This window comes from Lissotriton helveticus, chromosome 1_2 (genome assembly GCF_964261635.1).
Source record: "Lissotriton helveticus chromosome 1_2, aLisHel1.1, whole genome shotgun sequence".
Classification (NCBI taxonomy): Eukaryota; Metazoa; Chordata; class Amphibia; order Caudata; family Salamandridae; genus Lissotriton; species Lissotriton helveticus.
In genome coordinates, this window is record NC_136058.1 from 90,474,967 (window position 1) to 90,498,938 (window position 23,972).

The 23,972-nt window shown below is 45.2% G+C and overlaps 1 protein-coding gene across 6 annotated transcripts in view; it reads right to left on the minus strand.

The window, feature by feature from the left end:
- DNAJC6 (DnaJ heat shock protein family (Hsp40) member C6) overlaps nt 1–23,972 on the minus strand; it is a 417,360-nt gene that overhangs the window by 95,602 nt on the left and 297,786 nt on the right. For all 6 annotated transcript variants that reach the window (XM_078669025.1, XM_078669033.1, XM_078669042.1 and 3 more), the window contains 2 exons: nt 21,537–21,965; nt 15,548–15,700 (listed from right to left, as the gene is read on the minus strand). In XM_078669025.1, coding sequence (XP_078525151.1) covers nt 15,548–15,700; nt 21,537–21,965 — 582 coding nt within the window. The remainder of the gene's footprint in view (nt 1–15,547; nt 15,701–21,536; nt 21,966–23,972) is intronic.

The following is a 23,972-nucleotide window of genomic DNA, read 5'->3' on the forward strand; positions in this document are numbered from 1 at the left end:
GTTTTTGCTTGCAAAACAACTGGATCTTGTCTTGGTGGGAACCTTGCAGTGTCTCCTTTACCTCACTTTATCTCTACCCACCCATAGACCCTAAAATCATTTTTGCCTCCCTTTAACTCTACCCACCTGGACCCTAAAATCAGCATTCCCTCCCTGTAGTTCTACATAAAAACCAAATCCTAAAATCACCCTTTCCTTCCATTTACCTTTACTAACCCACTAAACACTAAAATCAAACCTTTACCTGCCTTTCCTTCTACCCATCCCTGAACCCTAAAATCACCTTGCCTCCCTTTGCCAGAGTTTGTAAGAGATGGCACTGAACCAAGTTCACTCGGCCAGTCCAAATACTGGTTTCATTATTCAACAAGTCTATTTCTGTCTTGTCCTCATTCAATTTCAATTGATTGGTCCCTATCCAACTGTATTAATACCTCATTGTATTTTGAAATGTTGCATATGAGGAGGGGTGATATCTACGTGGAATATTAGCTGAGAATCATTGGCATAGTTGTATACAGCGCAACCTTTAGATACTAATTTCACAATCACAGGTGCAGAGATAGCGAATATCCTTGCAGAACCACGCATTCCAGCTTGACTGCTTTTGATGAAAAATGCCCTAGTTTAACGGACTATACAAATGAGAAGTGTTCCTTCACACCTTATATTTTGTTATCTTTTAATTCTAATGTGTTCAGAAAATACAAGTAAAACAATTTTTAAACCCAAGTATGCGTGCTTCCACTTAGAAGAGAGATATGATCCAACTGTCTCCCTTTATATTGAACAATCTTTAGAAGGCTGAGGACAACCACGGCCTGAGTGGAGCACTGCGTATGGACAACTAACTGCTGTCTCAAAATGTTAATCAAAGTAATCAAAAAGAATCAATTGCTCAAAGGCATTTTAATTTTATCGTGCCATTATGTTTGTTGCTTATCACAAATAGTGCGTATCAAAAAATATTCATTGTACATACTAGTTTAACTGACAGCATTCACTCCCCTAAATAAGATTTGAACCAGTGTATAGCATTACTTTGTACCCCTGCCTTTTCACCCGGTCAATCAAGATCTTGTGCTCAATCTTGTTAAACATCAGAGCGTTTTCTTTTCCCTGGTTAGCCATCCATCTTAGTTTGTCCAAAATAGTTAGTATAATGGAATTTTATCTTTCTATTCATTGTAATGTTCTATATCATGTGCTTTTATGGTTACGATTGTATCCGAATAAAGATGATTGACTGACTGACTGTAAGTATAAAAGATTTCATACTGTGTAAAGGTTGAAAGCCAGCTTCGCAGGATGAAGGAAGGCAGTGTCTTATTGATGTATGCACATATCTTGGTCAAGATGGGCCTCTAAGAGTTTTCCGAAAATAGAAGCAAAGAAATAGGTCTATAATTTTTGAGCACCATGAGATCTGTACCTTGATCAAGACCAAGGAGTGACCTTTTATGGGGATAGGTTCAACTACATAGTGTTGAAAAGTTTGTGAGGTCATTGAGTTTATGACCTATCGAATCTATGTCAGGCGAGTCAAACCGAAAATTAAAATCACTTGCAACCTACATTTTTGAGATCTGAGTGACCAAAGGACACATTACTTTGAGGATTTGTTGACCACAATTAGCCGTTTAAAGGGGCTGTTGATATGAAAGTAAGCAAACTACAGTGCTGGTTTTAAGTTCAGACTTAAAAAGTAATACATCTACATTTTTCATGGACAATTCATTAATAAAGCTTTAGTGGTGAACTGTTCAATAGCTTGATTCTCTAGGGATTACAAGCTTCAGCACCTTTTCAGCCACCAACCCTGGCAGCAACTGAATCCAAAGTAAGACTGAGTTGCTGAAAAACAACCCTACCTCTCCAAATCGCCAATAAAAAAAATGCCCCTTTTGGTGATGCAAGCCACGTGCAAAGCTTTTCTTACAGGTATGAGGGCAAAGGGGTAAATTGAGTACAATGTAAACTGTTTAAGCTATAAAATATAACACAATATGTAGGCTAAGCATATTGAGTAACTAAATATACAGAGCAATTGAAATTAAAAAAAGTATTTAAAAATGTATTGCTAAAGCATAGTTGTTTGCACTTTCAGATCATATACATTGCTCTCTAATTCATTATGAGTCCCCACCAAATGCGTGTTTTCTAAAAGTCCAAAAACATAGAAGTCACCTTTCACCGGCATCCCAGAACATGTGTCTAAGGGACTTTTTGTTGGCTACAGCTATCCAGTGGCTGTTCCTTATTCAGATCAACTTCCATGTCAATGGCAACCATGAGCATGCTGAAACATTTCTGCCATGTAAGAATACAAATTGTCCTTCCATCTGGCTTTGGGCTCAGCACTGCATAAGCAAGATGTTAGCAGATTTCTTCCACCACCGTAATGTATTCTGAAAGAGCTATTCCCCACCTATCTTTACTGTATAAGTTCGGAGAATGATACATTTCCTCACAATCATGACATACATGAACAATCCTTAGTCATTCATTTGTGACATATGTTCTTGTAGTGTTGCCATGTGGCTCCACAGTATCACTATAGCAGCAAATGAACCATTTGCAAGAAAATGCTACTATTTTAATCTAGATTTGGGTGGTAAGAGAAACTCCTTTGATTTTTTGACGAAGTGGTAAATTTACTGCAGTAAGATTCTCCATCTGTGAAGAGTCCTCTGGCAGAATTATCATCACCAAACGATTACAGATGTGTGTAACTGCTCCTACTTCTCAATTCTGTTCTGTTGTTCTACAATCAACTTTATTTGAAAGAACTTTACTACTGAAGGAGACTCATTTAAGTATTCTGTCCTGCTGTGTCCATCATTGTAAGCAACTACATTCCGAAAGCGCAGAACAAAGATAAATTTTTAGCACAGCATGAATAACCGGAACACAGACTAATTATACTATGACAACACAGATTTAGAAATGCATAGCTCAAGCATGTAAAGAAATTGCAAAGAACAGCTTTTATGGAAACTAGTTGAAAAGTAAAGCATAATGTAAGACCAGTCATTGGCATTATTCAAAAAGGTAAATTGAGGCACCGTAGCGTAACTGAAAAGTCTACAGAGTACAAACTTTAAACAAGCATTTGCAATGCAATAGGTCTCGCATTAGGAAAGTTTGAGCTATTGGTCTTGTAAATGACAATTTTTTTATCTATGTTGGTTTTCAAAATAGCGAAATTAATAGCTTTGTCATTTACAATGCCAATACTTTTATCTTTTTCAAATGTGACACCTATAGCATTTGTAATGCAACATGTTTTGTATTTACGTGCCTTAGATGTATTGATATTTCAATTAACAATGGCTTTTAATTTTTTAAAATACTTAATACTTAAATAAAAGTTATTGTACTTTATAATGGCAATAGCTTAAATTTTTGTAAATAACTTTTGTGAAGATTATGTTCAGTGTATTTTATTGTGACGAAAATCCAAGAACAGACGTGAAATATTAACATCTTTTTGTGACATTTGGAATAAAGTTTGAAACATATTTGAATCAGTTGTTGTTGAATGGTTGCACAGATTGATACTGTGGTGGCGCTGAGTGATGTTGTGGTGGCGACGAGTGATGCTGTGGCGTTCACTGATGCTGTGGTAGCGCATAGTGATGTTGTGGTGCCACTGAGTGATGCTGTGGTGCCCCTGAGTGATGCTGTGGTGGTGCGATAGATAGAGTGAGGGCGATAGGTAGCTAGAGGGAGGGCGATAGATAGCTAGAGGGAGGGCGAATGATAGATAGAGTGAGGGCGAAAGATAGATAGAGTGAGGGCGATAGATAGATAGAGTGAGGGCGATAGATAGATAGAGTGAGGGCGATAGATAGATAGAGTGAGGGCGATAGAAAGATAGAGTGAGGGCGATAGAAAGATAGAGTGAGGGCGATAGATAGAGTAAGGGCGATAGAGTGAGGACGATAGATAGAGTGAGGGCGATAGATAGATGTGTGTGGTTGGGTGTGTGTGGTTGTGTGTGTGTGGTTGTGTTTGTGTTGTGTGAGTGTGGTTGTGTGAGTGTGGTTGTGTGAGTGTGGTTGTGTGAGTGTGTGGGGTTGTGTGTGTGGTTGTGTGTGTGGTTGTGGGTGTGGTTGGGTGTGGTTGTGTGTGTGTGTGTGGTTGGGTGTGGTTGTGTGTGTATGGTTGTGTGTGTATGGTTATGCGTGTATGGTGGTATGTGTGGCTGTGTGTGTGGTTGTGGTTGTGTGTGTGGTTGTGTGAGTTGTGGTTGTGTGTGTGGTCGAGTGTGTGGTCGAGTGTGTGGTCGAGTGTGTGGTCGAGTGTGTGGTCGAGTGTGTGGTCGAGTGTGTGGTCGAGTGTGTGGTCGAGTGTGTGGTCGAGTGTGTGGTCGAGTGTGTGGTCGTGTGTGTGGTCGTGTGTGTGGTCGTGTGTGTGGTCGTGTGTGTGGTTGTGTGTGTGTGGTTGTGTGTGGTTGTGTGTGTGGTTGTGTGTGTGGTTGTGTGTGTGGTTGTGAGTGAGATTGTGTGTGAGATTGTGTGTGAGATTGTGTGTGAGATTGTGTGTGTGGTGTGGTTTTGTATGTTTGTGTGGTTGTGTGTGTGGCTGTATGTGTGTGGTTGTATGTGTATGTGTGTGGTTGTATGTGTATGTGTGTGGTTATATGTATGTGTGTGTGTGGTTAGAGAAGGATGTATGTGGAAGAGAGCAGCAGATCAGCACAGCAGAAGAGAACAGGGAGTTCAAGAAGAAGCCGGGTGGAAGAGAGCAGCAGATCAGCACAGGAGAAGAGAACAGGGAGTTAAAAAGGAAGCGGGTGGAAGAGAACAGCAGATCGGCACAGGAGAAGAGAACAGGGAGTTAGAGAAAGAGGCGGGTGGAAGAGAACAGCAGATTAGCACAGGAGAAGAGAAGAGAACAGGGAGTTAGAGAAGGAGGCAGAGTGGAAGAGAGCAGCAGATCAGCACGGGAGAAGGGAAGAGAAGAGAACAGGGAGTTAGAGAAGGAGGTGGGTGGAAGAGAGGAGCAGATCAGCGCAGCAGAAGAGAACAGGGAGTTAGAGAAGGAGGTGGGGTGGAAGAGAGCAGCAGATCAGCACAGGAGAAGAGAAGAGAACAGGGAGTTAGAGAAGGAGGCCGAGAGGAAGAGAGCAGCAGATCAGCACAGGAGAAGAGAACAGGGAGTTAGAGAAGGAGGTGGGTGGAAGAGAGGAGCAGATCAGCACAGCAGAAGAGAACAGGGAGTTAAAGAAGAGGGTGGGGTGGAAGAGAGCAGCAGATTAGCACAGGAGAAGAGAACAGGGAGTTAGAGAAGGAGGTGAGGTGGAAGAGAGCAGTAGATCAGCAGAAGAGAACAGGGAGTTAAAGAAGGAGGCGGGGTGGAAGAGAGCAGCAGATCAGCAGAGGGACTAAAGAAGAGAACAGGGAGTTAGAGAAGGAGGTGGGTGGAAGAGAGCAGCAGATCAGCACAGCAGAAGAGAACAGGGAGGTAAAGACGGAGGTGGGGTGGAAGAGAGCAGCAGAACAGCACAGGAGAAGAGAACAGGGAGTTAAAGAAGGAGGGGGTGTAAAAGAATAGCAGATCAGTCCAGGAGAAGAGAACAGGTAGTTAAAGAAGGAGGCGGGTGGAAGAGACCAGTAGATCGGCACAGGAGAAGAGAACCGGGAGTTACAGAAGGAGGCGGTGGAAAAGAACAGCAGATCAGTACAGGAGAAGAGAACAGGGAGTTAGAAAAGGGGGCGGGTGGAAGAGAGCAGCCGATCAGCACGGGAGATCATAACAGGGAGTTAAAGAAGGAGGCGGGTGGAAGAGAGTAGCAGATCAGCACAGGAGAAGAGAAGAGAACAGGGAGTTAAAGAAGGAGGTGGGGTGGAAGAGAGCAGCAGATCAGCACAGGAGAATAGAACAGGGAGTTAAAGAAGGAGGCGGGTGGAAAAGAACAGCAGATCAGCACAGGAGAAAAGAACGGAGTTAAAGAAGGAGGCGGGGTGGAAGAGAGCAGCAGATCAGCACAGGTGAAGAGAACATGGAGTTAAAGAAGGAGGTGCAGAGGAAGAGAGCAGCAGATCAGCACAGGAGAAGAGAACAGGGAGTTAAGGAAGGAAGCTGGTGGAAGAGAACAGCATAATAGCACAGGAGAAGAGAACAGCGAGTTAGAGAGGGAGGCGGGGTGAAAGAGAACAGCAGATCAGCACAGGAGAAGAGAAAAGGGAGTTAGAGAAGGAGGCGGGTGAAAGAGAACAGCAGATCAGCACAGGAGAAGAAAACAGGGAGTTAGAGAAGGAGGTGGTGGAAGGGAACAGCAGATCAGCACTGGAGGAAAAAAAACAGTTAAAGAAGGAGGAGGGGTGGAAGAGAGCAGCAGATCAGCACTTGAGAAGAGAACAGGGAGTTAAGGAAGGAAGCGGGTGGAAGAGAACAACATATCAGCACAGGAGAAGAGAACAGGGAGTTAGAGTAGGAGGCGGGTGAAAGAGAACAGCAGATCATCACAGGAGAAGAGAAGCGAACAGGGAGTTAAAGAAGGAGTTGGGGTGGACGAGAGCAGCAAATCAGCACAGGAGAAGAGAACAGGGAGTTACAGAAGGAATTGGATAGAAGAGAGCAGCAGATGAGCACAGGAGAAGAGAAGAGAAGAGAACAGGGAGTTGGAGAAGGAGGTGGGTGGAAGAGAGCAGCATAACAGCACAGCAGAAGAGAACATGAAGTTAAAGAAGTAGGCGGGTGGAAGAGAACAGGGAGTTAGAGAAAGAGGCGGGTAGAAAAGAACAGCAGATAGCAGATCAGCACAGGAAAAGAGAAGAGAACAGGGAGTTAGAGAAGGAGGCAGAGTGGAAGAGAGCAGCAGATCAGCATGGGAGAAGAGAACAGGGAGTTAGAGAAGGAAGTGAGTGGAAGAGAGGGAGGGCGATAGATAGATAGAGGGAGGGGGACAGATAGATAGATGGAGGGCGATAAATCGATAGAGGGAGGTCGATAGATAGAGTGAGTGAGGGAGGTAGAGTGAGTGAGGGCGGTAGAGTGAGTGAGGGCGGTAGAGTGAGTGAGGGTGGTAGAGTGGTAGAGTGAGGGCGGTTGAGTGGTAGAGTGGTAGAGTGAGGGCGGTAGAGTGAGGGCAGTAGAGAGGTAGAGTGAGGGCGGTAGAGTGAGGGCATGAGGACGGTAGAGTGGGGGCGGTAAAGTGGTAGAGTGAGGGTGGTAGAGTGAGGGCAGTAGAGTGGTAGAGTGAGGGCGGTAGAGTGGTAGAGTGAGGACGGTAGAGTGAGGGTGGTAGAGTGGTAGAGTGAGGGAGTGAGGGCGGTAGAGTGGTAGAGTGAGGGCGGTAGAGTGTTAGTGTGAGGGCGGTAGAGTGGTAGAGTGAGGGCGGTAGAGTGGTAGAGTGAGGGCGGTAGAGTGGTAGAGTGAGGGCGGTAGAGTGTTAGTGGGAGGTCAGTAGAGTGAGGGCGGTAGAGTGGTAGAGTGAGGGCGGTAGAGTGAGGGTGGTAGAGTGGTAGAGTGAGGGCGGTAGAGTAACGGCGGTAGAGTGAGGGCGGTAGAGTGAGGACGGTAGAGTGAGGGCGGTAGAGTGAGGGCGGTAGAGTGAGGGTGGTAGAGTGGGGCAGTAGAGTGAGGGCGGTAGAGTGAGAGTGGTAGAGTGAGGGCGGGCGGTAGCATGAGGGCAGTAGAGTGGCTGAGTGAGGGCGGTTGAGTGGTAGAGTGAGGGCGGTAGAGTGAGGGCGGTAGAGTGGTAGAGTGAGGGCAGTACAGTGAGGGCAGCAGAGTGGTAGAGTGAGGGCGGTAGAGTGAGGGTGGTAGAGTGAGGGCGGTAGAGTGAGGGCTGTAGAGTGGTAGAGTGAGGGCGGTAGAGTGAGGGCGGTATAGTGGTAGAGTGAGGGTGGTAGAGTGAGGGCGATAGAGTGCTAGAGTGAGGGCGGTAGAGTGGTACAGTGAGGGTGGTACAGTGAGGGCGGTAGAGTGAGGGCGGTAGAGTGGTAGAGAGGGCGGTAGAGCAGTAGAGTGAGGGTGGTAGAGTGAGGGCGGTAGAGTGGTAGAGTGAGGGCGGTAGAGTGGTAGAGTGAGGGCGGTAGAGTGAGGGTGGTAGAGTGGGCGGCAGAGTGGTAGAGTGAGGGTGGTAGAGTGAGGGCGGTAGAGTGAGGGCGGTGGAGTGGTACAGGGAGGGCGGTAGAGTGGTAGAGTGAGGGTGGTAGAGTGAGGGCGTGAGGGTGGTGGAGTGAGGGCATGAGGACGGTAGAGTGAGGGCGGTAGAGTGGTAGAGTGGGGGCGGAAGAGTGGTAGAGTGAGGGTGGTAGAGTGAGGGCGGTAGAGTGAGGGTGGTAGAGTGGTAGAGTGAGGGAAGTAGAGTGAGGGTGTGAGGGCGGTAGAGTGGTAGAGTGAGGGCGGTAGAGTGAGGGCAGTAGAGTGAGGGTGGTAGAGTGGTAGAGTGAGGGCGGTAGAGTGTTAGTGTTAGTGTTAGGGCGGTAGAGTGAGAGCGGTAGAGTGGTAGAGTGAGGGCGGTAGAGTGACGGCGGTAGAGTGAGGGCGGTAGAGTGAGGGCGGTAGAGTGAGGGCGGTAGAGTGAGGGCGGTAGAGTGAGGGCGGTAGAGTGGGGCAGTAGAGTGAGGGCGGTAGAGTGAGAGTGGTAGAGTGAGGGCGGTAGCATGAGGGCAGTAGAGTGGCTGAGTGAGGGCGGTTGAGTGGTAGAGTGAGGGCGGTAGAGTGAGGGCGGTAGAGTGGTAGAGTGAGGGCAGTACAGTGAGGGCAGCAGAGTGGTAGAGTGAGGGCGGTAGAGTGAGGGTGGTAGAGTGAGGGCGGTAGAGTGAGGGCTGTAGAGTGGTAGAGTGAGGGCGGTAGAGTGAGGGCGGTATAGTGGTAGAGTGAGGGTGGTAGAGTGAGGGCGATAGAGTGCTAGAGTGAGGGTGGTACAGTGAGGGCGGTAGAGTGGTAGAGAGGGCGGTAGAGCAGTAGAGTGAGGGTGGTAGAGTGAGGGCGGTAGAGTGCTAGAGTGAGGGCGGTAGAGTGGTAGAGTGAGGGCGGTAGAGTGAGGGTGGTAGAGTGGGCGGCAGAGTGGTAGAGTGAGGGTGGTAGAGTGAGGGCGGTAGAGTGAGGGCGGTGGAGTGGTACAGGGAGGGCGGTAGAGTGGTAGAGTGAGGGTGGTAGAGTGAGGGCGTGAGGGCGGTGGAGTGAGGGCATGAGGACGGTAGAGTGAGGGCGGTAGAGTGGTAGAGTGGGGGCGGAAGAGTGGTAGAGTGAGGGTGGTAGAGTGAGGGCGGTAGAGTGAGGGTGGTAGAGTGGTAGAGTGAGGGAAGTAGAGTGAGGGTGTGAGGGCGGTAGAGTGGTAGAGTGAGGGCGGTAGAGTGAGGGCAGTAGAGTGAGGGTGGTAGAGTGGTAGAGTGAGGGCGGTAGAGTGTTAGTGTTAGGGCGGTAGAGTGAGGGCGGTAGAGTGGTAGAGTGAGGGCGGTAGAGTGGTAGAGTGAGGGCGGTAGAGTGAGGGTGGTAGAGTGGTAGAGTGAGGGCGGTAGAGTGTTAGTGTGAGGGCGGTAGAGTGGTAGAGTGAGGGCGGTAGAGTGGTAGAGTGAGGGCGGTAGAGTTAGGGTGGTAGAGTGGTAGAGTGAGGGCGGTAGAGTGAGGGCGGTAGAGTGTTAGAGTGAGGGCGGTAGAGTGGACGGTAGAGTGAGGGCGGTAGAGTGAGGGTGGTAGAGTGGGGGCAGTAGAGTGAGGGCGGTAGAGTGAGAGTGGTAGAGTGAGGGCGGTAGCATGAGGGCTGTAGAGTGGCTGAGTGAGGGCGGTTGAGTGGTAGAGTGAGGGGGTAGAGTGAGGGCGGTAGAGTGGTAGAGTGAGGGCGGTACAGTGAGGGCAGCAGAGTGGTAGAGTGAGGGCGGTAGAGTGGTAGAGTGAGGGCGGTAGAGTGAGGGCTGTAGAGTGGTAGAGTGAGGGCGGTAGAGTGAGGGCGGTATAGTGGTAGAGTGAGGGTGGTAGAGTGAGGGCGGTAGAGTGGTACAGTGAGGGTGGTACAGTGAGGGCGGTAGAGTGAGGGCGGTAGAGTGGTAGAGAGGGCGGTAGAGCAGTAGAGTGAGGGTGGTAGAGTGAGGGCGGTAGAGTGGTAGAGTGAGGGCGGTAGAGTGGTAGAGTGAGGGTGGTAGAGTGAGGGTGGTAGAGTGGGCGGCAGAGTGGTAGATTGAGGGTGGTAGAGTGAGGGCGGTAGAGTGAGGGCGGTAGAGTGGTACAGGGAGGGCGGTAGAGTGGTAGAGTGAGGGTGGTAGAGTGAGGGCGTGAGGGCGGTGGAGTGAGGGCATGAGGACGGTAGAGTGAGGGCGGTAGAGTGGTAGAGTGGGGGCGGAAGAGTGGTAGAGTGAGGGTGGTAGAGTGAGGGCAGTAGAGTGAGGGTGGTAGAGTGGTAGAGTGAGGGAAGTAGAGTGAGGGTGTGAGGGCGGTAGAGTGGTAGAGTGAGGGCGGTAGAGTGAGGGCAGTAGAGTGAGGGTGGTAGAGTGGTAGAGTGAGGGCGGTAGAGTGTTAGTGTTAGGGCGGTAGAGTGAGAGCGGTAGAGTGGTAGAGTGAGGGCGGTAGAGTGGTAGAGTGAGGGCGGTAGAGTGAGGGTGGTAGAGTGGTAGAGTAAGGGCGGTAGAGTGGTAGAGTGGGGGTGGAAGAGTGGTAGAGTGAGGGTGGTAGAGTGAGGGCGGTAGAGGTAGAGTGGTAGAGTGGTAGAGTGAGGGAAGTAGAGTGAGGGAAGTAGAGTGAGGGTGTGAGGGTGGTAGAGTGACGGCGGTAAAGTGAGGGCGGTAGAGTGCGGGCAGTAGAGTGCGGGCGGTAGAGTGCAGGCGGTAGAGTGCGGGCGGTAGAGTGGTAGAGTGAGTGCGGTAGAGTGAGGGCAGTAGAGTGAGGGCAGTAGAGTGAGGGCAGGAGCGTGAGGGTGGTAGAGTTGTAGAGTGAGGGCGGTAGAGTGAGGGTGAGATGGCGGTAGAGTGAGGGCGGTAGAGTGAAGGCAGTAGAGTGGTAGAGTGAGGGCAGTAGAGTGGTAGAGTGAGGGCGGTAGAGTGAGGGTGGTAGAGTGGTATAGTGAGTGTGGTAGAGTGAGGGCGCTAGAGTGGTAGAGTGGTGAGGGTGAGGGGATGTGTGAGGGTGAGGGTGAGTGGTGGTGTGAGTGGGTGAGGGAGTGTGAGTGGGTGAGGGTGAGGGGGTGTGAGGGAGGTTGAGGCCGTGTTATCGTGTGTGAGGGTGAGGGTGTGTGAGGGTGAGGGTGGGTGAGAGGGTGTGTGAAGGTAAGAGGGTGTGTGAGGGTGAGAGGGTGTGGGTGGGTGAGAGGGTGAGTGAGAGGGTGTGTGAGAGTGTGTGTGAGAGGGTGAAGGGGTGGGTGAGGGGATGTGAGTGGAGGGGGTGGGGAGGGTGAGAGGGTGGGGGAGGGTGGGTGAGGGGGGTGGGTGAGGGTGAGGGAGAGGGGGTGTGACGGTGAGGGGGTGAGGGTGGGTGAGGGTGTGTGAGTGTGAGAGGGTGCGGGTGGGTGAGAAGGTGTGAGGGTGTGTAAGGGTAAGGGGTGTGAGGGTGAGAGGGTGTGTGAGGGTGTGGGTGGGTGAGAGGGTGAGTGAGAGGGTGTGTGAGAGGGTGTGTGAGAGGGTGAAGGGGTGGGTGAGGGGATGTGAGGGGAGGGGGTGGGTGAGGGGGGTGGGTGAGGGTGAGTGTGAGGGAGAGGGGGTGTGACGGTGAAGGGGGGTGAGGGTGGGTGAGGGTGTGTGAGTGTGAGAGGGTGCGGGTGGGTGAGAAGGTGAGTGAGAGGGTGTGTGAGGGTGAAGGGGTGTGAGGGGGTGTGAGGGCGAGGGTGTGTGAGGGTGTGGGGTGTGAGGGTGAGGGTGAGTGAGGGTGAGAGGGTTGTGAGGGTGAGGGGGTGTGAGGGAGGGTGAGGGTGTGTGGGGTGTGGGTGAGTGAGGGTGAGAGGGTTGTGGGGTGAGGGGTGTGGGTGGGTGAGGGTGAGTGAGGGTGTGAGGGTGTGTGAGGGTGTGTGAGGGAGAGAAGGTGTGAGGGGTGAGGGGGTGAGGGTGAGTGAGGGTGAAAGGGTTTTGAGGGTGAGGGGGTGAATGTGGGTGTGAGGGTGTGTAAGGGTAAGGGGGTGTGAGGGTGAGGGTGTGAGGGTGAGGGTGTGAGGGTGAGAGGGTGAGCGGGTGTGAGGGTGAGGGTTGTGAGGGGGTGAGGGTGAGTGAGGGTGTGTGAGGGTGTGTGAGGGTGTGAGGGTGAGTGAGGGTGTGAGTGGGTGAGGGTGAGTGAGGGTGTGAGGGTGTGTGAGGGTGTGTGAGGGAGAGAAGGTGTGAGGGGTGAGGGGGTGAGGGTGAGTGAGGGTGAAAGGGTTTTGAGGGTGAGGGGGTGAATGTGGGTGTGAGGGTGTGTAAGGGTAAGGGGGTGTGAGGGTGAGGGTGTGAGGGTGAGGGTGTGAGGGTGAGAGGGTGAGCGGGTGTGAGGGTGAGGGTTGTGAGGGGGTGAGGGTGAGTGAGGGTGTGTGAGGGTGTGTGAGGGTGTGAGGGTGAGTGAGGGTGTGAGTGGGTGTGAGTGGGTGTGAGGCTGTGTGAGGGTGAGGGGGTGTGAGGGTGAGGGGTGAGGGGGTGTGAGGGTGAGGGGTGTGGGGGTGTGAGGGGGTGAGGGGGGTGAGGGAGGGTGAGAGGGTTTTGAGGGTGAGGGTGAGTGAGGGTGAGAGGGTTGTGAGAGTGAGGAGGGTGAGGTTGTGAGGGTGTGTGAGGGTGAGAGGGTGAGGGGGTGTGAGGGTGAGGGTGTGAGGGTGAGAGGGTGTGAGGGAGGGTGAGAGGGTTGTGAGGGTGAGATTTACAAATATCGGGCTTATGTAGAGGAAGGTGGCACCCGCAGGGTGGGATTGCTGCACGGTGAGGCGAGGGGGGCTGCGGCGAGGGGGGCTGCGGTTCGCTTTAGGGGCTTGTTAGAGGTAGTAAGCACTATGCATGCATTCCGTACAACCATGAGGGAAGTGGGTAGAAGGTGACGGTGAGAAAAAGATTGAAGTGGGGGTTTGACAGTCGTGCAATTGGCGAGCTGACTGTTGGGGACTGGTGGGGTGGGAGAGCGATGATCAGAAGTGGATAGTGATGGGTCGAACTAGCAGAGTGATTAGAAATAAGGGGAGGCGAGGGAGATGATGAGACCAAATGGTACTGGGAAGCGAAGATTGTGATTCTGTACAGATGGAAATAGGGTGAGGGGCAAGAGAATATAGGACGTGCACAGACGCGCTGATGGGGTGGGTGGCAGATGAGACCTAGAGCTAGTCGAGACCTAAAAACACAGGAATGCGGTAGTAGACACACAACAAAACGTATACAGAGAAGGGAAACTCATGTACAAAAACACGGGCTTCATTATTCACACACATGTACTATGTAGACACTGAAGAAGCAACAGAAAAAGCACCCATTAAATTAAAAGGAGGGACAAGCGAAAAGAAAATTATTCAGAAAAGAAACAGACCCAGGTACGAATTGATACGAATCAGATGTATTGAAACACACAGGACTAGACACACACTTCTGTTATGAATAAATGCACAGCTATCAGCCCGCTGAGAACTGTGCATACAACAGAGAAATAGACATAGACATAATTGGATGCGCACACAACTAACGTGTAGTGACTGCACACAGAGCAGAATAAACACTGATAAAAGTGCCCCCACATAAACACGCAGATTATTTAGTCCCTCGTGCAACAGAGGAGATGGACACGCTGTCACATATATATATATATATATATATAACACAAAACACGCGTCCGCCATATTTCAATGTAAATAAAAAATAAATAATCGGAGCGCGATGTTCACATACAACTCAGAACATCGCACTTCACAACGTGCATACAAAGTAAAGTTAAACAGGCGGCCGCTAAAATTACTGCACTTGTGAGGACGCCATGATTTCAATGTAAAGAAAACAAGAGTGTAGTTTTGCCTTCTCGTGCAATTAGTGCAGCAAGTGCTGAAATGCCCTTAGTTTCCTATTTTTGAGGATAAGGGTTAAGCAACAACACAAAGCGGAGTCACGCGTGGATGACTAGGTGCTAACACACGTTAACCAAATGTCCAGGACTTAGTGCCTGAACTACAAGAGATATATCATTTTTTTAGTCTCAAGAGTCACAAATTATCAGGGAACTACATATCAGTGCGCTCCTTGTGAAAGCAGAATGCTGTCATTCACAGTTAAGTTAGCCATCATTTGAAGTGGGCTGGATCATTGCCCTATGGTGTATGCTGCAATGGGTGGTAGAAATTTGTGAATTAAACAGACCAATGGATGAAGAGAGCTGGCTAAAAGCCCCTATAAGTAAGTATATTATACACATTATTTTTAGTAAAATCAAAAGGTCTTGGCATGAAAAAGGTTGCTTCATTTTCTGTAGCATCCATTTTTCAGGTGCTTTTGTCAGTGCTTGCTCCCTATGGCTGTTGGTCCACTGAATTTCAGATATAAAATGGTTCAATAGAGATGGAAGCACACACCCAACCAGTCAAAAGAAAAATGGTTAAACTAAAGTATGCCTGTGGTTGGAAAGAAGATGTGATTGACAATGTATTAAGCCAGTACCTGAAGGGTCTGGAACAAAAGCCAGCACAATATGTTCTCCATGAATAGCACACGCGCCAAACAAATCACACCCAAAATGTCCCTGATGAGCAAGGAGAAACCCCCTCTATATGTCAGGGACAGTTTTCATCCTCTGCAGAGAAAAACGTAGCCAGGTGGCTGATACAGAATTGCAGGCCACCCAGCCACATTGGTGAGAGCACTTTTTTCAAAAATGTTTCACCTCATCAGCAGAGGATCCTAGATATGGCAGTTATCATGACTGATTTGGTCTTATTTTGTTTGATTGTATTTTTGAATATTTCTTACATTAGACAAACATACACAGGTATTTACACATGTATTTTATATATTTCAGCCATGCCAGTGACAATACACACACCGATAACATTTGTGAATTGAAAGATTGTACTAATAACGTATTTTCAAACTTTTGTTACTGCACTGGAAATGTCAATAGTTTTACCATAGTAGTAGTGCCTAACTAATTCAAGAAACCATTGTTTATTGCATCTAAGAGACCATGTTATAGAGGGGAACAACAGGACCCATATCACCAAGGCATAATTATTGTGCTTTTAGCGCTGTCTACAGATTTAACTCCTAGTGTTCTTGTTAAATACCTTTGCCCGTATGTTTCATAAATCATATGAAAAAACATTACGCCATAAACCATGCAAAAAGATCTGCCTAGAGTAGTAAGCTATTTATTACCAAGGGAGTAAAGGGGCATCAGAACCCATTTGAGACTCCACCTCTTGTGATTCATAGCCCCAATCGATGCTTAACAAGTTGATGGTTTTGTAACAGGTTATTCCCTGATAAATGTTAAATATATGTTGATTGCTAAAAATAATATAGATAGAATTTTATTGCCATTTTGTTATTGAATATATCAGTGACAACAAAATACTAATCAAATTAGCACTACGATCTGCTGGACACGGACTACAAATTGCAACTTTATTTTTGCTGATGAAGGAAGAGAATATGGTATATAATATGTGTCTTACCCATTTTAAAAGGATCATTGTGCATTGTTGGTGAAGGACTTCTTGTGGTGTGAAGAAAAGGATCACCAGTAGTACCGGAAGCCCCAAGGAATGACCCCAACAAATCTTGGCCAGACTTTTTAGGGCTAGTTCCAAACAGATCAAACACTGCTCCTAAAATATTGTGAATGTGTTATTTCAGCTTGATAACAAATGGTACAATATTAAGCTTTTTTTGTGACAATAACATTTACATTAATATTTGACAGCATTTCCACTATGATAAAAAAAAGAGTACTTCAATAATGATACCCGAACAACAAGCATCATTCAATGTCAGCCATTCATGGTTATTTATTTGGCAAACCACTTACGAAAGCGCTAAGCCACTTGGTTGAATGCAATGAACATATTTATTTGATGTAAGCGTCCCAAGCACAGTAATTTCAGTTAGTAACCAGTGCCTTTTCATTGTATCATTTAAGATGTATTTTGCATCCATTCTGTGATTAGGAATGAGGTTTGCTAATTTTTAATGATATTATTCTTAAATCCCACATTTTATAGATCCATAGTAGGTAAAATAATATTCTGGGAAGGTGTTGAATTGAGAATAGAGCATGCACTGCACATATCTGGATGGGTAAGGGTACAATTTGGTCAAAACTAAGGGTTGAATTCACACAAATGTTTGTGCACCTACATGAGCAAGTGAATGACTGATGTGCATCTTCTCGCCAAGACTTAGAACTTAGTGAGTGAAGAAATGAGAAAAGAAATACCTTAACCAATGTTAACACAAGAGATGGACTTTAAGGCATTTATGGAAAGTAGAGAGATTGGTAGTAGTGCAATAGGCAGATGATTTCACCATTACAGAATCCGAACAGAGAAAGCCTTGCATTAAATTATGGCATTGAGAGAAGAGGTAGTAGGTTCACTGAATGAACATCATGACCACGAACGTGCTGGAAAAGTTTAATATAGAGTTTTATTTTTTTACGGAATTTCATATATTGCGAACCTGACCCAAATTGTGTATCCGAGCGCTTTACATATGACCAGTTGTGTTACATGAGGACACATTAATTTTTTGTTAGGCACGGGGAGATTAAGTGATTTTCCCAGAATCACAGGATGTTCAGCGTGGTTGCCGAGACTCAAACCCAGTTCCCCAGATTCGAGGACGACCGCCCTAGCCGTTAGGCTAAGTCCTCTCCAAAAGTTACCTGTATACCAACACATGAAATGCTCTGTGGGCAATGCAGAGTGCCTTGAACTGAAAGCATTGCCCATGCAAAATCTAGAAGGTTTTGGTAATCTGATAAAACTACCTAAGAATGCAAATCAGATTAACCACCATGTTTTAGATAACTTGCAGCTTTTGAATGAGGACACTTGAATGAATGAGATAAACACTGCCGTAATCAGTGCTTACAATTTTGGCAGCTCCCATCACAGCAGTGCAAAAATGTGGAGGTGCAAATGGGAGCATTGTTCTTACCAGCTTCTTCCAAATAAAGTATAACATAACCACAGCATTGAATGATCCCTCAACAGTAACTCCTTTAACCGCATGCGCGCTGCGGAGATTTTCGCGCTACGCAGCTTTTTTTCAAAAGCCGCGTTACATGACAAGCTCAGCTCGTCATCAGCGCGCGAGCGGCGCAACTGATGACGAGCTGAGCTCGTCATCAGCGCCGAAGGGGTTAAAATGGAAGAGGACAATAGTCCAAATTGTACGGACCAGGAGGTTGGACTTAACTGACTGTCTTGCTTCCATTATAATAACCTCAGTGTTGCCAGCATTGACTTTTAGAAATTTACTGCAACTATAGCCTGAATGGCCGCTGAAAAGTATTCTGAAGTTCAAAGAGATGACATCTAAGGTGCATGAACATTTGGATCCTGTAATCATACACAACAGTTTCCGTGGCTAAGGATCAAGTAATCTTAGCTACAGGTAACAAGAACACATTCAAGAGTATCAGGGACAAAAAGAAGTCCTGCAGGACACCATGTATGAACTCCATGACCATCGATTGGAAGGAATAAAGACCCAGAGACTGGTTCAGACCTGCCCGCAAAGGTGAAAACCAAGACAGGCTATCCCTTGCAGACAAACTGCCACCAGACAGTGAATTAAGAAGAAGGGATCCACATTATCAAAGAGTGAAGAATGATTGCTAAGTATAGAATGGCCCTTATCTAAACCAAAACCGCGGTCACCTAGGATGGTACCAGGGCAGTTTCCATTCTCACCTCAGGGTGAAAGCCCATCTGGTTGAGATCAAGCAGATCACAAGCCTCCAGCTGATCATATACATTTGAAGCCCAAAATGTTTCCCCAATTTGCACTACCACCTGTAATAGCATGATGGACCTGTAATTCGACTCCAGTTTCACATCATGGTAGGGTTACTTAGAGAATGTCTCAATTAAAACCTTTTTCCAGATCTCTTGGTACCCTGGTGGAAGCCTCAGCTTTTAGAACAGCACAAGACGTACATCAAGTGGCGACCCTCAGATCAGCAAAGCCTTCAACAGGCTGACTTCACTCTTAGAGATGAAAGGCAGGAATTACTGATAACTGCTCTATTTCCAGTTCCTGTAGTGCTCTTTTCTAAGGGAGGGGAAAACCATGGCTATAATGCTTTAATAAATCAATTGGATTTTTCCAAGAAATAACAGTCACGTTTGTTACACAGCTGCTGACTGGAGGAATTGAACTGGTGATGTAGTTAGGATTTATAAAAATCACCAACCACCTCAACCAATTCAATGACAGAATTAAATACCTGCAAGATGTACAAACCCACAAAGGACACCCGTCATTATTTGTAGCTTGTCATTTGGCCCAATAATCACTATAGGGGTTCTTCAGAATACTAAAGGTGCCATCTGTGCTTAGCTTGCCTAGTGGCCAGCCTTTTCATTCTCAATGTTGTAGTAAGATAGTTATTCACATGCCTCGTGGTCCAGTTGCCACATCTCGATGCCAGCAAAACTTGGTTAAATTATGGAAAAGGTAGTAGGACAATGCCTTGAAAAGAGAAACCCATTTGAGGGACACTTGAAACTCATTTGAGGGACATTTGAATATCTTCTGCAATCACTTTATTATGTTTCTAAAACAAATTAAAAATCTTCAGGGTCATTTCACCACAGAAAAGGATGAGAGACCTGGAAACTGGAACAGCCGACACCTAAATTAGATTGGCAAAAAGTGTTGCCTTTGATAACAAATGACAGACACTGATTCAGCGTCTCAATATCTGTGCATAGTTATGGAAAATTATGTAATTTATAGCTCTATAAGGTCTGCCAAGTTTCTAGAGTTTCCATAGTCAGAGTTATGGTAAATTGGAAAAATAGTGGACAGATCCTGAGGAATGTCAGGATAGGGGTCACTGGGAATTTTGAAGACACAAAGTCCAAATTTTGTTGGTATTCACAAGAATTCATAATGACATTTCCCATTCTAAAAGTGCATCTTAAAATTATTAATGGTTTGCGGAAAGGGATTTCTTCAAATGGAAACCATTTTTCCATTTGTAGATAGAAGGGTTTAAAAAATATTTTTATATTATTTTTATAGTTCCCAAATGTTAAATCTCTGGACAAAATTGATGCATAGTTACAACATATATACATCTGGAAATCTATGAATTGTGTATAATTAAAATTGTGCTCCTTGAGAAGTAGTGACAAAAATGTAAGTTAACAAAGCATAGATTTCTTTGTTTCTTGGTCAGTCAGTCTCCATGACTGTAGATATGCACTGATGTCTCAGGCTTAGTGAATTGCTGCCAATATAATCCTTGTCTAAATATTTAACTCATTGAAGTTTCTACAGTTAAAGTTAGTTGGTTTGCACTGTTTTAGCTCTCCTAATCTCACTGTAGTAAATCTGCCCTTTTTTAAATGGTGACCCCGTATTTTTGTCCTTTTACTGGAAATATTTTCCTGCCATTAGACCTCTATTCACTTCAGCTCTGCTAACCAGCGCTTCCCCTTTAAACATGGATGAATTGGCATATTCCTAATTGGTATATTGAATTTACATTTAAGTCCATAGTATATGATAAAAAGTGTACCCAGGTCTTGTAAGTTAAAGGTCACTAGTGGACTGCAGCATGTATTTTGTCATTCACTACAGTGACAGTGTAAATCATGGCTTCAGGCCTAACCTGTGTAGCCTGGCTGTGGCAGTTTAAGCACTGCAATTCCACCTGTGAAAATAAACGCTTTAGACAGATTAAAACCTCCCTTTTAAATAATAATAAGTTAATTGTATGTAGGACTTGTTGCCCACTAGGCACATGGTATTTAAAAATAGCACATGAAGAAATCTGATGTTAACATGTCTTTACAGTAGGTAGGACCTAAACACATTTTTTTACTGTTGCAGGCCTAGCTGTCCTATAAAGAAAACAAGAGTACAGAATCCTAATACTCTCTCAAGAATGGGACCAGCTAGAAAAATAAACAACTCAATTTAATAGTCATAAATATCCGACTGCTTAAAGGAGTCAGATTTTTAATAACCGTTTAGGAAAATTAACCTTTAGAAAGTTACATTTACCTCCCTGATGTTCCTGGAGGCTAAATCTGCATTTAATCTCCCACTTCTGTCTGACAGTAATTTGCATTTGAATATGTGTGAAAAGGGTGTAAAGTGCCTCCTAGGAGCAAACAATAGGCTGAAATGAATGGAGAGAAAATTACTCCTCTGAATTGGACAAAATAAGTAGGGTGGGGTTGTGAGAATCCTTTTTAACATTACAATGTAAAATCCAGCTTGAATGTCAAATTCTGCTTGACAGGTCTGCTGAGTACATACAACACTGTGGGCACATTTGAAAGGAAGGGAAACAGGATGGCAAAACAATTATTGTGTATCTATTGTCTGTTTGCTGAAATCCCTAATTGTATTATTATAATATTTATTCTGTCTCTGGATTTAATGTGGGTACAGTGACTGTCGCAAAATGGATTTTAGTGTTAGATGTGGGACGGCACTAAGATTACCAATACATTCATCACACAAACCCCGAGCACTCCTAGCCTAAGTTTAGTGTTCCTCTTATTGGATTTTTATCATTTTGGGGTCTTTTAGCATTTCGACTTGATTACTGTTTTGGTACTGCATAAAAACTTTACACATTGCCCTAAGTTAAGCCTGTCTTGTTTGTGCCCTACCTACCAGGGGGTTGAGCTCAGGTTAATTCATTAACTTTGAAAGTTCATCTTGACAAGAGTTGTGATCATTCCTTCAGGTGTGAAGTCACCCACCCCAAATAATCCAATTTCCTATACTCACATTGTCCACCAGTTTGCTTATGTATCCCCCGGGGGATTTATCTTGAGAGCAATTATGTCATACATTTGACATTCTGACAGTTGCACTTAGTTTTGCTATTGGTTGCTACTATTAATGGTGATTAAGCTTTGATGAGCAAGAATGTAGATAGTTTGTTGCCAAATGGAAATGGAAGAACATGTTGAATTAAATAGAGTCAAAATGTGTTTGAAATGTTTTCAATATTGATAATTCACTAAATTACCAAAGTTCTCTACTATAATTTTTAGGGAGATGTTCAGGTGTGCAATAGGGGAATTTGTCCTATATGAATGTTCTTATGTAGGAACTTGCTATTTCATATTTGGAAACCAGATGCTGCTTTGCTTGTTAAAAGCAAGTATCCCTACTGCACTCAATAACATGGTTGACAATTGTAAACTATTTAACTATGCGGATGCATTATCCATCTATTTAGGCTTTTGGGCAACTATTATTTTGAAAAGGATGATGATTTTAAAGGAACTCATCTAAGTGAATATATCTCAGACTACACATTTTTGTCTTAGGTACTTCTCTTGAGCTAAGTGTTTGCCTAGTAAAAGAAAACTCAATATGAGTTCCTTGTCCAATGTGATTAAACAAATCAATCAATTTAGTATGCACATGACTATTTGACATGGTTCCTGCAGATCCCACTTACATTACCTTCTTCTATTTTTGGCACTGGAGATGGTGATGGTGAGGTTGTTGACTTCCGTGGAGTGGATTGAGATGAGCCAGCACCAACACTTTGAAATAGGTCATCAGTTGACGACTGTCCTGTTTGAAGACCCCCTCCAAACAGACCACTTAACAAGTCTGAGTTAGAAGGTGGAGCCATTGGCTGAGAAGAAAAAGCTTTGGTTGTTTGACATCCATCAAGGCCCAATAGGTCCACATCTTCAGGTGGTGGAGGCACCGGAGGTTCTTGAATTTTGCAGTGCTTTGGTGTTCCATGTGGCTTTTCTGCACTAGTGTTGCTGTGCTGGCTGGACAGAGATAGGAGTTCGTCATCTGATTGCTCACTTTCTTCATGAACTAATGCAGCTCGGTCTTCAGAATTGGGATGAGCACCAGTCCTGTCAGACCTTTGGTCTAAAATAAACATAGAATGTACGTAAGGACATTTATAAAACTACCAGAATATGCATTAAATATTTTTTCAAAAAATACAACTCCATTTACTTTCTGAGTTTAACTTACATTTAATTGACACAGATTTGTAATTATTTCACATGTTATTTAATAAGGCTACAGGACCCAAGCTACTAGTTCACCATTCATTAGACCACTGACGCACCATTTCTCAACACAATTGTCAACTTGCAAGCTTGACTATCTAATTGTAAGGCCTGTGCATAAAGGCTAACTGTTATGACAGTAATAAGGGTACAATACAATTATGCAAGCCACATTCAAGTTCATCAATCCACGTTAGGCTAATATTAACTCAATCCTGGAAGATATACCATGTACAAATGAATAATTTGATTATTTGTGATTGACATTACAGCATCACCAGGTACCTGTTACATTGTACAATTTAGAACAGACAATTGTCCTGTTAGCAGCTCATCTGGTATGCACCTAGATCTGTCCACTTCTAAACCTAATTCAGCAATAAAGTTGCCACTCTATATTGTATTACAGTGTACATATAACAATCTATTTGGCATAGTGGTGCTATGACTATTGATTTCTTTACTATTACTGTATACTGTAGACGAACTATATGAAGTGATACCATAATAAGGGGTGATACTATAATAAGAGTTTCTGGTTTTCAGCTGAAATCTATCATAACATATAAATAAGGCTCCCCTTTTCTCCATTTTTACTGATATTTAGAGATAAATAAAAAACATTCATTTTCCTGTCTGTATTTATTTTTAAATGCGGATAAAAATGGAAATAGGGTTGCTTTTTGAGTGATTCTAAATGCCATCAATCATGACTACCAGGTCAATAGCTGTGCATATTGACAGGTAAGGGGGAAGAAACAATTAAGGAATTTTAGTAAAGAGCCTTAAACAGAAGTAGATATGCACAACATTGATACTAAAATTTTATTTATTTCTTACAAATGCATATTTTATCATCACTGTGTGTTATATCACTGAAACCTGTTCAGAAATAAGTGCAATTTCTTTCTGTTAAATAACTTTAGGAATATACTCGCTCCAGCTAAATTTTTTCACAGAACCCAAAATAGCTATTAATAAATACAGGTATAATTAGCAAAGAATAAATCTGGATAAATACCATAAAACCGGCATGTGCCTGAGTAGCAGCCATCAGGTTCACAGTTGAGCTCTGAGCTGCTTCTCAATCCAAATCAAGGGTCACCCCATGACGCTATTTTCCTACAGTGAGTGGGGTACATAGCTTTGTTTTCTGAATGCTCAGGTATTAAGATTCTGGCAACAAAGATCATGGTGCATATAGATGCTTCTTGAATCAATGCCCTCCATAAGTGTTAACCCCAGCACACATGTTTAGATTCACATTGTCTGAAAAGTATGACTATGCAAGCCATATCCACTAATACAGAAGGATCAGGTGCCATATCATGAATATCATTACCGCCAATCCACATTCTGAGGAGTCTGTATGTGGTTTGGCTGAAACTGTGCTTTCTACAGTGTATGTACCTACTCATAAAATGCACAAGTTAGTGTACAATATGTAGAAAATACAGCTCTGAAACATTAAATGGCAGCAGCTGCTCTGTGTTTCTTGGTATGAGCTGCAGACTGTCCATTTTTGCACCATACCTAGAGTAAGGACTCCTCCTGAGTGTGTGCATCATCATGGCGTTTCTTTATTATTTCAGCTGCTTTTTCATACATTAGCATTGTTGATAGTCACCAAAGGCTCTAAATCTAACAGTATGCATATACATTCCTTTGCAATCTTCTCCCCCATGATCAAGCAGAGGACTAAGAGCTCCAGATCTGGCAATAATAATACATTTATTGTCAAAACCTTTGTTAGTGTCTGAAGATAAAGAACAGCGCAGTGTGATGATGCCTTGCAAAAACAGAATACCTAGCACCAACAATATATAGCTTATGTCCAAAGTAGAAAAATCTTCCTCCAGTG